General features: G+C 54.7%; 1 protein-coding gene across 4 annotated transcripts in view; it reads left to right on the top strand.

Moving 5' to 3' along the window:
* The window catches only part of CPNE5 (copine 5), a 95,202-nt gene that overhangs the window by 54,569 nt on the left and 26,330 nt on the right, over positions 1 to 14,303 (top strand). For 2 of the 4 annotated variants that reach the window (XM_078446860.2, XM_078446861.2), the window contains 2 exons: positions 4,127 to 4,230; positions 9,107 to 9,211. In XM_078446860.2, coding sequence (XP_078302986.2) covers positions 4,127 to 4,230; positions 9,107 to 9,211 — 209 coding nt within the window. Of the gene's footprint in view, positions 1 to 4,126; positions 4,231 to 6,946; positions 7,199 to 9,106; positions 9,212 to 9,976; positions 10,123 to 14,303 lie in introns of those variants that run through there. The other 2 variants (XM_078446864.2, XM_078446862.2) reach the window with 2 other exon arrangements.

Here is a 14,303-nt window from a genome sequence, read left to right as displayed (position 1 = left end):
GGCTACAGAACACAAATTCAACTTATCTTGATGATTCGGGGGGTCATCATTTGGAATCTCAGTTATTAATCTTCGGAGCCAGACTGTTGTCTTCCAATCCCAACTTCTCCTGTTAGTAGCTGTGTGGCTTCCGGCGAGGGTGTTAACCTCTCTGGGCCTCAGTTTCCTCATCTTTAAAATGGGACTGATAATGGCATCTACCTCATTGGGGCGGTTGAGAGGATTCAACGAATTAAAATGAGTTAGTCACCGTAAAAACATCCACCTGAGGTTGACCCATGTGGTATTGCCATTTTTGTAGGTAGGCAGTTTCATAGGGTCCGGCCCAGTGGGGGATGGCGTTCCACAGGTGTTGGCCCCTGTTCTTGCAGCTGCTCTGTGCTAGGCACTGTGGGCTGGTATTTGACATATGCCATTTGCCTCAGTCTTCCTGACAGGCTCACAGGGGGCGTTATTACTCTGTTTTTCCAGAGGAGAACACCAAGGCTTAGGTTAAGTTGCTTGTCAGAGGCTGCTGAGCTGATAGGTCGCAGAAGTGGTTTCCAGCCAGGTGGCCTTGACTCCCCTGTACTATTTTCTGTGTCAGGTGTTGTGCCAGGGCCAGGGGCCCTCCCAGGGGAGCACTGAATGGTCCTGGAAGTTACGATAATTAAGTTCTGCACTGATTTTGTCCTCATATTCCTGCCCCCCTTCCTGATCTTGCAGGGCCTTGAAGGTTCTCCTAGGAAGCAAAAGGAAGAGCTCTTTCTCCTGGATTTTTTTGGTTTGGCTGTTGCCAGTATATGTGTGTATTTTAGAGTCAACCGGGGCAGGTTGCTGTGTGTGGCTTGCCTGTGTTCATTCAGGTGCAGGTGTCCTATAGGTGACCTCTGATTGTGTGGAATCACATCTGGAGATACGACCAAACTGTATCCCGGGGAAGCCGGTGGAGGGGTTTTGGATTCCCAGACTGTCCCCTGGGTGCCAGCCTTCCCCACTGCCACCCCTGTCCCAGTGTGCTCCCTGTAGCATTCACACGGAAGCCTAAATTGCCCTGCGTTAAAGGACAGTGTAGTCATCCTGTCCAGCATGTCACTTTACAGATGAGGAAACTGAGGCTTAGACACCAGAACTATGGGCGCCTTGCTGGGCTATCTCCACTCTGTCCTCAGCAGAATCTGAGAGGTCAGTGTTTTGTTTTGTTTTGTTTTGTTTTAATTTATTTACTTAGAGCGAGAGCGTGCTAGCTGGGGAGGGGCAGAGAGAGAGGGAGAGAGAGAGCATCCCAAGCAGGCTCCACACTGCCAGTGCAGAGCCCGATGTAGGGCTGGAACTCATGAGCCATGAGATCGTGACCTGAGCTGAAATCTAGAGTCAGAAGCTTAACCGACTGAGCCACCCAGGTGCCCCAAGAGGTCAGTATTTTCTGATGCCACTGCCCGCTGCCTCCGTGAGGAGGAGCCAGCGCTGGCTTCATGGGCCTATGATCTGTGCAGTCACACAGGGCCTAAATTCGGTTTAATGCCCCGCTGTCACATTTTCCCTTTCCACTGGGCCCCACAGATTATATAGCCAGTGCTGGGAGGAGCCCACCTGGTCCTAAGCCGCCTCCTTTTTCTAGCCCATGGGATAGAACTCCCCAGGGAGGCATTTAAAATGCTTCCTCCATCCAGCATGGGGTGGGATTGAAACTTTCTCCTACAGTGACTATAGGGGACAGACTTAGAAGGCTAGAGATCTTTTTGGGAGGTTGAGAGGGAATGCCCTGAAGTCTACCTGCCTCGGTTACCCTCTGTGTGACTGTGGGCCTATGACAGCCTTTAAAAGCCTCAGTGTCCTCATCCGTAACATGGGGAGAATATTCATATGGTCTTTATGAGGATTCAATACAATAACGTATGTAAAGAGAAGGCTTAACACAGTGACTTGCATACAGTAAGTGCTCAATAAGTCAGCCATTCTCTTATTCCAGGTCTGAAGTCCTAGGTTTCTCTGGAGGCTCTAGGATTCCTGGGACTGCTAGGCCTTGCAAGCCCCCAGTCCAGCTCCTTCTTCCTCTCGGGTCAGTCTTGAAGAGGAACACGATGAAAGCCGTCCTTACCCGCACACCTCTGTGCTCTGGCTGCTGTGTGCCTCAGCACTGCCCTTCCTCAGAGCCTCCCTTTAGTGGGTACTTCCGTCCCAGATTAACTAGAGGCCAGCCCCTCCCTGCCCCTTCCCCGACCCCGACGACCCCAGAGTCCAAAGAAACCAGGGAAGAGGGCCTCACAGCTGGAACGCGCTCCCTCTCAGCGGAGTGGTACGCCGGAAGAGGCCTGACTTTGCAGCCAGTTCATACATGCTGAATTACACTCTGCTGGTTGCCAGCTGGTGATCTTGGGCAGGTCAGCTTCTTCTGCCCCAGCTTCCTCATTTATAAAAAAGCAACAAAGGATTACTTCTCGGGCTAAAGGTGATAAGGAACTCAGTGACTTGGCTACACGTATGTATCTAATAAATGTTTGTTGAATGAATGAATCAGTGAGTGAGTGAGTGAGTGAGTGAGTGAACGGATGCTCTGTGTTTGCTATTGTCAGCTGTCCTTGAAGGGAGGCATTTGGGGTGGGGTGGGGCAGAGACAGAGGCCACATATGTTGTGTGTGCAAGGAGGGCAAGTGTCCAAATAGCCCTAAGAGCTTACACGTACATGGCATCTAGCGTGCACCGTATATATCCTGTTTTCAGCAGTACACTCATATTAACTCACTTCAGCCTCACAACAAGCCTATGAGGTAGGCATTGCCAGTACCCTGTTTTACAGATGAGGAACTGAGTGCAGAGAGGGTGATTAACTTGCCCTAGGTCACACAGCTAGAAAGGGTTAGAACTGAAGCAGGCGGTCTGGCTCCAGTGACCGTATTCTTATCCATTATACCACCACCTTCTCCCTACCCTTGACCATGCCCTTCAAACTTGTGGGAGGTTGCCTTTTCAGCTTTGCCACCATTTTGGTCCTCACTGGGCTGTGGGGCTGAGCTCAAGAGACCCTCTTCCCCACTGAGAGGAAGGGGGCAGCGTGAGAGTTAGGTGACTTCCCCACAGGCCCTAGCCCTTGAGGGCAGGCCAGGCCCAAAGGACTAGAAGACAAAGCTCCGAGCTCTGGCCAGTTGGCAGGAGATTTGTCGGGATGCAGAGATTTCAGGTTGAAGAGGCCACAGGGGGATGGGTGGAGAGAAGGACATGGGGGTATTTCTGCCCAGTGCCCTGTCAGCCATGGCAGACTGAGGGGCTTGGGGTCACGTGAGGGGAGGGATCCAGCAGTCCTCAGCAGGGCCTGGTTACCTTCTTTGTGCTCTTGGGCTGAGTATTGGGTCAGCCAGGGCCATGAACGACCCGGGGAGTCAGAAACCCAGGGCTCTGCCTGGTGAACTTGGGGGAGTCGCTCCCTGCTCTGAGCCCTAGACTCCTCAGCTGTAAAATGGGCCATATCTACCTTCGAGAGTTGGGTGGGCCTCTCCTGGGTTAGTGGGTGTGAAAGCAATGCCTCATCTGGGCTGTCCTCCAGGAGCCACACAGGGTGTGAGAGAATGAGGCAGTGTGGACAGAGTGAGGGCTTTGAGGTTGGCAGACCAAGTTCAGAGTAGCCTTGAGGCTGGCCGTTTCACCTCTCTGAGCCCCCTGGTAAAATAGTAATAAAGCGACGTGCGCGTTAACATGGACGTGACTGCTCCTCTGCTCAGTGCTTTGCAATTTGGCCCTCACGACGGTGCTTTGAGGTCTGTACTGCCGTCAGCCCTGTGTTACAGAAGGGAAGCTGAGGCTCTGAGAGCTTGCCTCCCTTGTTTGAGGGCACACAGCTAGAAAGTGGCAGAGCCAGAATTCAGACCGGGGCAGCTGGCTCCAGAATGCACCTGCTTCACACACCCCCCGGCTGCTCCGTTAGACCTGCCCGGTGGGGTTTGAGGATGAAATGAGACCGTCCAAAGTGTTAGCCCAGGGCCTGGCCCTTGGTTGGTGCAGGGCAAATGTAACATGCTGTCCTTTCTAACCAGCCTGGTGCTCAGAATCCTCCTATTTTCCAGGGCCCTGGGGCTGTGTTTCCACAGGGATTGGGGCACCTTCCAGCCTACTGCTGCCTCACACCCCTGTTCTCTCTCCCTCTCACCAGGATGTAGCCACCATGCAGTTCTGTGCCAACAAGCTGGACAAGAAAGATTTCTTTGGGAAGTCCGACCCCTTCTTGGTGTTTTACAGAAGCAACGAGGATGGAACGTAAGTTCTCTAACAGCACTTCACCCCCTTTCGGGAATCAGGGATGGAGGGGTGTGGTGACCCACCAGGCAAGAGGGCTTGGGCCCGCCTCTTCCTGGTGCTGCCCTGGGGCTCCTGCTCAGGGTGGAAGTCTGGGGCTCCTGGGTGGTGCCCTGACACGTGGTAGGGACTGGTGTGTGTGTAGGGGTAAGGGGTGGGGACGGCTTCCAAGCCAGCAGTGCCCTTCTGAGGGGCTCAGCAATGGTGGGTGCTAGGTACGTTGGAGGTGAGGGGAGCGGGCAAAAACAGGGCTAAGCTGGGAAAAAGGAGCTCCAGTAACAGCCCCTTCTTCTTCCACACAGATCAGTGCCTATCTCTAGTCCACCCCGTCTCCACCCGCAGCCGTCTCGACACCCTACTACCACCTGTGCCCCCCACCCAATTACCAGACGCTCAGCCTGGCAAATCTGAACCCTTTTACCTGCCCAGCCCCACACCTTGCCACAGGCTTCATTCAAAACCGCACACGTCTTCAAAGCCCCCATTTCCTCCTCTCCTCTCCCTAATCTAGAAGCCACCCACAATATGACAGAAACACACACAACACACTGGCAAATGTAGGTCAGCCATGCACACAGATGCACAGATTCTAGGTTGAGGGTCTGGGGACCTCGGTGCCCCCCACCAACTCGCTGTGTGACCTGGGGCAACTTATGCCCCCTCTCTGGGCCTATATTCTCATCAGTAAAATGAACCAGTTGGATTAGGAGGTCTCCATGGTCTCTTTAAGCAGTCCAGCTCTGGGAGGCTGTGGCCACTCACAGCTGGGATTCTGCAGAACCAGGAAGCGATGGGGCCAGGGAGGTTAATTAGAGAAACGCTGCTGGAGAAGGGGAACTTGGAAGCAGGTTTTAAAGGAGGGGAAGAAAATGGGTCCTTGGGGGAGGAGCGGGGAAGAATAATAGGGTAGAGAAAATGCAAGTAAGTGCAAAGCAGGTATGCTCTGAGCAGGGGACAGAGAGGCGTCCACCAAGTTCCCCTAGATTCTGAAACTCTGGGTGTGTGTGTGTGTGTGTGTGTGTGTGTGTGTGTGTGCGCGCGCGCGCGCTGGGGGGCAGGGAGTAGCAGGAGGAGGTGTGTTTCAGTTCGAGGGGAAAACCGATTTTAAAACCTGAAGGAACAAAACAAGGGAAATTAGGTACGATCATTTGCATAACAAAAGGAGTCTTTGTCTCACCGAAGGACTCCCAGCAGGATTTCTTTAAATAATTCTTGTTGACTTTGACTTGACTTGCGGGAGGGAGGAAAAGGGCCCAGTGATGCTCTGGGCGCCCACGGAAAGAAAATGTCCCCACAGGTCCCCTCCAGAGAGGCGATGCCTGGCCAGGCCAGGTCTGTCTCTGAGGTGAAGGCCAGCCGGCCGGGAGAGAGGGATTTTGGTTTGGGAGCAGGAGAGGGGTGTGTTGCAGTGTTTGCCAGTGATTGTTCTAGAAGAGCCTGTGTAGGATGGGTGGGGAGGGGGCAGGGAAGAGGGAGAGACTCGTGACTGACACTGCGAACAGGTGGGAGGTGCTGAGCGCAGGCGAGCCTTGCTGTGGAAATGCAGGGAGGAAGCGGGGAGGGGAGGACCTCACTAGGCAGGACTTGGGTGGCCACTGACGGCAGAGCCCCCCTCCTCCCCAGTAGTGGAGCTGTGGGGAACCCAGAGTGTTAAAGATGGCAAAGGAGCTGGTCAGATGGGGGAGGCGATGGGAGTTTATCTGGGGGCGACTTTCGCTTGAAGCATGGGGGCTGGAGCTGTCTTGGAGGAGACGCTCAGGGCAGCTCAGGAAACCCACCCAGAAGCTCCTGAAGGGTGGGCCAGCCTGAGGGCACAGGTTGAGGCTGAACTGGTGCAAGCCGGGTTTGAGGAGAGAAGAGAAGACGGCCCCAGTTAGGAAGAGGACAGGAGGAAGGTCAATGAGGGACCCCAGGGAGTGGAATGTCATGCCTGCCTCCCCAGGAGGGAAGGGGAAGGAGGCACCCACAGAGCACCCCCTGTGCTCTGGCCCATGTGCAGCCTGGCCTGCCTCGTTCAGTCCCAGTCTCTCCTCTGGGATCTAGAACGTGATGGAGAGCCGGGCTGTGACAGCCTGCCTGCTGTGTAACTTTAGGCAAGTCTCTTAACCCACGGAACTTTCTGGGAGGGTGGATATGTTCTGTGTCTGGCTATCCAGTACAGTCTCCAGTAGCTACATGTAGCTGTTGAGTATGTGAAACGGGGCTAGTGTGACTGAGGAACTGGGTTTTTGATTGAATGGAGGTTACTTTAAAGGTCAATAGCCCCGTGGGGCTACCATGTTGGAATGTGCAACTGTAACGTCCACAGCTCAGTTTCTCTGTATGCGCAGTGGGGATAATCATCACTCCTCCCTCACAGGGTTACTTTGAGGACCAAATGAGTTAATGTAAATAGAACAGGGCCTGGCAGTGGTAGCTACTGTTTTCTCCCCATTTTACAATGAAGGGGAAGCTCAGAGAGAGAGAGTCACTTGCCCTGGGCTGCACAGCTGGTTGAAGTGGCCCTGGGACTGGAGCCTCGCCTGTCTGGCCCCGTGGCTCCTGCTCTCCCACACCACGTCCTGAGTGTAGGCCCGTCTGTCAGACTGAATGGAGTTGAGTCATGACGGGATTGCAGGGACCGTGGCCACACTGAGACCTGGCCCCCCAGGGCAAGGGCAGCGGGGAGTCGAGGGGTCTGTGGATTTGGTGGTGAGGGGCCCCGGGGGACCTTAGAGAAAGCAGTTTCAGACAAGAGTCTGAAGCAGAAAACAGGACTACACAGGGCTCAGGGAGAAGCATGTAGGGAGGAAATCGGGCTCATAGCTCAGAAGACTGGGTCAAGAAACTGGCTGGCAGGGGATAGGAGACAGAGAAGTCAGCGGGTCCAGAAAGATGGAGGGGCTGGGAGGCTCCACAGCAGGGCAGCAGGCCGGTGTCACTGCTCCAGGTAGGAGGCCTCTGGAGCCCGGCCAGGGCTTCTGCACCCTGGAACCTCCCTCCCTTCACCGCCCAGCTGCTGCACCTGGTTCTCCCCCAACCCTTTCCTCTTCCTGCCTTACCTACCTGCCCCAGCTTGGGCAGCCATGGTCCCTCCTGTCCCCGTCGCCCCTGTTCCTGTCCTCGTCACCAGCTCCGGGGTGTGTGGGGAGGTCTCCCACATGTATCTCTACTCTCCAGTGGGCGGGCGAGAAGGAGCAGAGAAACGCTGAGCCGCGGTGACAGGAATGACATTTTGACTTGAAAATTGCCAGAGAAGAAATGGCACAGGCTGTGTGGGCATGGGTGGGGCCCAGGCACTTTCCGGGGTGACCTTTCCAGGCTGGGAGGGGGCTGGAGTGGATGCTGGGAAGTGTCAGGGGGACAGCCTCTGCTCCCAGCTCCACCCTGGCTCCTGGCTGCCCCTCCAGGTGGTGGGGCAGGCTTCTGGGATAGGGCCAGCAGGCGTGGCATGGGGAGTGGGCAGGGATGCTGGATTGGAGCCCAGCGGGATAAGCCAATTCAACACTTTTAGTTTGCAAAGCAGGCTCATGGATTCAGACTGGAAGAGCCTAAAGTGTCTTAGAGATTGTCTAAGCCAGGGGCCTTACTTTCACTGCCTTGAATGCCAGTGAAATCTGTGGAAACTCTCCTCTGAGACATACAGATATTCGTTAGTTCGTTCCAAAAAAAATATTTAGTGAACACTTACTAAGTGCCAGGCACTGTTCTGAGCACCGGAGATACACCAGTGATCAAAGAAGACAGAACGCTTGCCTTTACAGGACTTACATTTTAGTGATAGACCGTACAATAAATAAGGAGATACACAGACTATGTCAAATGTCAAACAGTAACAGGTGAAAAAGAAAAAAAAGCATGGAAGGGGTCTAGGGGATGTCGGAGTCAGGGGACCAGGAGCTGTAAATTTGATATATGGTGCTCAGGGCAAGTGCTCATGTCAGAGGGGTGACATTTGAGTAAAGACCTAAAGGAAGTGAGGAGGCAAGCCATGAACATGGAGATCTGGGACAGTGTTCCAGGAGGGGGACAGCAAGCAGATGAGAGTCACCCACCCAATATCCCCCAATTCCAGGGGTTCACAAACCCTGAAATCCCATCCACAGGTCCTTCCATGGGTCTCAGATGAAGAATGGCTGATAGCAGCCAGCTCCCTGAGTTCACAGGGGAGGGTTCTGCTAGCTCAAAGTCACACAGGGTGGGGGGAGGGGGGAGGAAGGGCAGAACCCCTATCTCCTGATGCTGTGCACCTGCTCCCTCAAACATCACCAAGAGGGGCACCTGGGTGGCTCAGTGGGTTAAGCATCTGACTCACGATCTCAGCTCAGGTCTTGATCTCAGGATCGTGAGTTCAAGCCCCACTTTGGGCTCTGTACTGGACATAAAGCCTACCTAAACAACCAAACCAAAAAACATCACCAAGAACTGGCCATCTAGTTGGGGGGCCTGGGGGGCTCAGTTGGTTAAGTGTCAGACTTCGGCTCAGGTCATGGTTTCGCAGTTCATGAGTTCTAGCCCCCCCACCCCCACCCCCATCGGGCTCTGTGCTGACAGCTCGGAGCCTGGAACCCGCTTCAGAGTCTGTGTCTCCCTTTCTCTCTGCCCCTCCCCAGCCCATGCTCGCGTGCTCTCTCTCTCAACAATAAAATAAACATTAGAAAGAATAAAATAAAAAAAGAAAGAAGTGGCCATCTAGTTCCTGGCTGGATGCTGCTAGTGACAGGTGGCTCATCACCTCATGCAGCTGTAGTTTCCACCGTCTGGCATGCGCAGAGCCTCTTGGGTTGTGGCCCCTCTGTTGACCTGGATTCTGCCTCCCTCGATTCGGGCCTGACACCTTCCCTCTCTTCTTCACCAGCTTCACCATCTGCCACAAGACCGAGGTCATGAAGAACACCCTAAACCCAGTCTGGCAAACTTTCTCCATTCCTGTGAGAGCACTCTGCAACGGGGACTATGACCGGTGAGATGAGAAAATGTCCCTCCCCAGCGCAGGTGCAGGTGCAGGCTGCCGAGGCAATATGGGCGGAGCCTCCTGGAGCTGCACTGTCCCTGCCTCTCACCTCCCTGGGCAGTGTCTGCCTTTATCTCCTCCCAGGCCTCCCTCTCCACCCTCCCCCACCGCTGTCTGCCCTCCCCTCCCCCGCATTGGTGAAGACCTCCCCAGGCTGGGGGATTGGGATTCCCCAGGGGAGCCCTTGTGGGTGTTGGGGGTCCTGGCCTGGAGCTCTGCAGCCTGTGTCTCCATGATTTCCAGCGGAGGGGCAAGTGGGAGCGGGTTGGGGCTCTAGATGCAGGCTGAGGTGGCCGGGGCCCCCACCAGCCCCAACTCCTTGCAGATGGAATCTGGGGAATCAGCATCCCAAGATAAATGGGGGGTGGGGGGCTGGGGCGGAGTACAGAGAACTCGTGAAACTCTTTTGATGTGACAGCTTACTCTTATGACACGTCCACTATCGCCATCACCCTTTAGAGTGTAGACTGTTGGGCGTAGGTCCCGGGTACGCGGCTTCTAATCCTGGCTCTGTGACTTAAAAGCCTTGGCACCCTGGGCAAACTTTGACCTGTCTGAGCTTCAGTTTCCTTATCTGTAAAATGGGTTTTAAATGGCTACCTACCTGCCTTAAAGGGCTGCTCAGAAGCGCCACAAGCAGGCTCTGGTGTGCATAAAACACCAAACCTGGCATTTTGTCCACAAGCGTTTGTAGACTTCCTACCATGCACCAGGCACTGTGCGCTAGATGCTGGGAAATCCGCAGGGAACAAAACGCATAGTCTTCACCCTTTGCCCAACCTTGTGGAGTTTACGTTCTCGCGGGGGAGGCAGACATTAATCCAATAATCACACAGAGAAACATGTAATTACAAACTGTGGTAAGTGCCGGGGAGTGGGGTGGGGGTGGGGGTAGAAGCTGGAAGCTGGAAGCTGGTATTGGTCTGTGTTAAGTCATGAGAACCCAGCCTGGTTTCCTGGTGATTGCTGTTGCTGGGGGATGAGCTGGCAGGGGGTTCACAGGCAGGGCTGCTTGGGCAGCCTTGAGGAGGCCGGGCCTCTGCTGGCCACTTCGACAGGAATACTGGGGTGTCAGACACCTTCGGGGCATCCTGGGCGATGGCACTGGCGTGGGCTCCCTGGGACCCTGCTCGCAGTGGCTTCCGACTAGGTAGGTGTGATGGAATGGAGAGTGAATGACAAGGTGGATGGCCTTCAGACACTCCTGTCTTCCTCCAGGAAGCCCTCAAGATTGCCTTACTAGGTTGCTGATCCAGGAGATGAAGTGGCTCCTTTTCCTGCCTCTTTGTTGGGAACAGAACAGCCACAATCTGCTCCAAAGGCTGTCACTGAGCACCTCCAGAGGCAGTCACAGAGGCTGGCTCCACTACGCCAGCAGCTGTGTGGCACTCAGGGGAATATAAATGTAGCCACGTTTCCATCTTGAGGGAACTTGAAGTCTGACCACAGGGAGTTCAGATGTGTGCACATCTGCATTTTAGATAGCTAAATAATTGTGCAAAATAAGACTGGAGACAAAGATAGGCATTCCAGCCAAATGAACCCCTGGTATGTGTCTGACCGGGTCCTGAGGCTTCTGGGGTGCTGGGGGCTGGGAGGACGGTCTGGTTGGAGCAGCAGGGTGAAAAGGAGGCTTGGGGAAGGCTGGGAGGAGCTGGGGGGTATTGGTTCCTGGAAGAATGGTTGAGATGACAGGAAAAGGGAGGGGAAATTCAAGGCTGAGGGATGGGAGAGCCTGGCAGGTCAAGTTGCACAGGGTGGGAGGAATTGAGATCTCTGGCTCCTCTGCCCAGAGGCTGTTGGGGGTCCAGCTGACCCCCCCACAGCCCTGCACCCTCAGAACCCAACCTCATCGGGGACAGTGAGGAGGGCAGCCGGGCTCAGAGGCCTGGGGTCACTGTGCAGCCACTGGAGGAGGTGAGGGTGTGGTGGAGGGTGCAGATGGTGGGGAACACCCCCACAGGCCCCCATTTCCCCCTCCCAGGCTGAGCCCCAGACCAGTTTCCTTGCAGAATGGCCAGGCAGCTGGGTCCTTCTCCACAGCCAGGAACAGATTGACCGTGAAGTGAAGTGACTGATGGTAGTGTTAATGGAGGGGCCAGGCATGTCACGCTGGCCTGGAAAACGAGCAGGCCTGTCTGCTGCTGTGCTCCAGGGTGACCTATGTACCCAACAGCCACTTGGGAGGTGCAAATGTCCGGGAGGCCCTCTCAGGGGAGGAAGGGGAGGGGTTTGTGCAAGAAAACAAAGCCACTTTTCCTCTTCCGTCTGAGGTACCTCTTGAAGCCTCACAAGAACACATTCAGTTTGATCTAACAGCCTTGTTTTCCAAGCCAGCCGGCACCGGGCACCAGGTTGGGTGCCGTGGGCATTCTGAGCGTCAGACCCAAGTCTCCCTGTTAGGTTGCTCCCAGGCCAGAATGGGAGGCAGACAGGTAGTAATAATAATAATAATAAGAATAAGAATAATAATAGCAAAGTCTCCTGTAGCACCTCCGTGGTAATTTATGTCTATGAACTAATTTAATTCTCCCAACGATTAGTATTTCCCCTGAAAAAGGTGCTAATACTATCCACCTTTTACAGGTAAAGGAACGGAGGCCAGACAGGTGAAGTAGCTTCCCCAGTGTCTTACTGCCAATCAGTGGTGGAATTAGGATTTGGAACCAGGCAGGCTGGCTAGAGAATCCGTGTTCTTAACCTTCAATCTGCTGCCAGATGTCTGAGACGGGTGTGAGCGGGGTACGTTTGGAGGAGGGCTCACCCAGGGACTTGGGGCAGATCTGCTTTGAGCCTGGAGGTGGAAGAAAGACTCAAAAGCCTTGACATCTGCCCAGATCAGGGGGTGAAAGGGAAGTCAAGGTCATCAGTGTTTGGAGCTGGGGTCAAGAGACAGAAATGGAAGTGTGACAGGGAGCCAGGGTGAGGGGCTGTGGGACAGGCACAGCGATGCTCTGCCAAGGGGACAGGGGGGACAGAGAGCTGGCAGAGGTGGGGTGCCCAAGGCCTCCGTACAGGTTGGAAGCAGGAGAAAGAAGTGGAGATGGTCAGAGAGCTAGCAGGGTACGCGGGGAGGGCGGCTGTGAGCAGGGCGCTGAGAGGGGAGAATCCAAATGGGAGTTATCAACTCCTATCATGAAAAAGAGGCCAGGAGGATGAGAACCAGGGATCTGTGAGAAAGGATCGTTTTCCTGCCATGATGGGAGTCGGGGGTGGGGGGTGGAAATGAGTTAAGATTGCTGAGTCTTTCAGACATGGGCCAAATTGTGTCCTAGTTGGTTTGAATGCATTCTCTTATTTTGTGCATTTAAATCGCGCTAGTAACCCAGAAGTTGGGTACTAGTGACACGCCCATTTCACAGATGGGGAAACAGAGGCCTGGAGCTTCTGTATCTTGCCAAAACAAGGAGAAGGGACATTTCTCTTCTCCAGAAGTCGCCTCTGGCTTGGCCCTCCGGTTTGGGGTCCCCCTGCCTTTGCTGTGTCTCCAGGCCAAACCCACGCGAGCCAGCTGAGCACAGTTGGAATCAGGGGAGCTGGCCTCCAGATCAGAGCAAGTCCAGCCCTCCAGTGGAGTGAAGTGGGTGATGACAAGAAGCACTTCCCCTGCCTTTCCTGAAGCCCCCCTACTCTCTCCTTGAACCTTCTGTGATTTGAGGATTTAGTCCCCTTAAGCCAGATTGCCCTGGTTGGGATGCTGCCACTTACTCACTCACACCTTAATGTTGAATGAGGGGATTTTTAAGAGGGTCGGTTGTCCTGGGTCCTCATCTGGGGAGAGGATTCCCCAGAATTGGGGGCTCTCACCTCATAGAAGCTTCATGTGCTTCTGCCAGCCTGCTGGAGAAGGGAAGTGCTTCTCCTCTGAACCCCACCACATGCCGAGGGACCCAGCCACTACATGTGCCCTGGGTTGGGAGAGTTCTTTCCTCCCCAGCTCGCACGTGCAGAAACTGAACTGCGACAGAAGAGGTTAGGGCCCTGCCGTATGGCTGGGGTTGCATGGAGCGCTGCCATCCGGTCTCGCTGCCTGCTCAGTGAGCCCTGACACCCCCTCTTCTTGGCCTAGAAGCCTCTAGGACTGTTGACTGGGGGGCTGACTCAATCAGGCGAGGGGACTTGTCAGCCCAGTACCTCTTCCTGCCCTGGGAGACGCTCATTAGGAGGCAGACCTGCACCTCTGCTGGGGCGGGGCAGGGGGGGGCAGGCTATGCTGCCCGTGTGCCAGTGGTGTGTCAAGAGGGGGGCCTGCAGCCTTTGCCAGCGTCCCTCATCCCTGCTGCCCTGCTGAGGCTCACACACACCCAGCTCTGCAGAGCCGCCTTGTGACCTGGGGAAAGCCACACACCCTGGGCTTCCCTTTGTGATTTTGTGGAAGGAGGGGATTGTTACTGGGTGGTAACTTCTCGGAGTTGTTAGATCGTAGTCGGGCAACGGGCATTGAATAATACTTATGTTCCCTACCATATGCTAGGCACTGTTCTAGAAGCTGAAGATACGTCGGTGAACAAAACACACAAAAATCCCTAGTGTCGTGGGGCTGATATTTTCATGGTGAATAGGGGATCGTTTGGGAGACAGGGTCTTGGACAAAAGGCTGGAGTGTTTTAGATGGAACAGAACAACACGTGTCCAGTGCTGGTGTGAATGATGCGGGAATGACATAGTTGACTCCTCACAGCACTCCAAAGTGGGTACGATGATCCCATTTGACAGAGGGGTAAACTGAGTCCCTGAGGGGTAGGCCAGTTGCACAGGGCTACACAGCTGGTACCTGGAGGAACTGGGACTGACCCAGAGCCTGCAGCCTTCTCTGGCCACCTCACTGCCTCTCAGATTAGGGGCTCCGTGTTCTGAGCCTTAAATGTCAAATAAGACGTTCATTCCGTGGGTAGCAGAGGCCCATTTCACTGTCCTGTACCCAGGAGCCCCTTCTCTATTGTGTGGTCCCCAGAAATCACAGTTGGTCTGATATGAGCCTTTATTAGGCCTGTGCTAAGGAGTTGGAGCCAAGGCCCGCAGCCCACAAGTGGCACACGAG

The sequence above is a fragment of the Panthera onca genome, chromosome B2 (genome assembly GCF_046562875.1).
Source record: "Panthera onca isolate mPanOnc1 chromosome B2, mPanOnc1 haplotype 2, whole genome shotgun sequence".
Classification (NCBI taxonomy): Eukaryota; Metazoa; Chordata; class Mammalia; order Carnivora; family Felidae; genus Panthera; species Panthera onca.
This window is presented reverse-complemented; position numbering and strand designations above follow the sequence as displayed.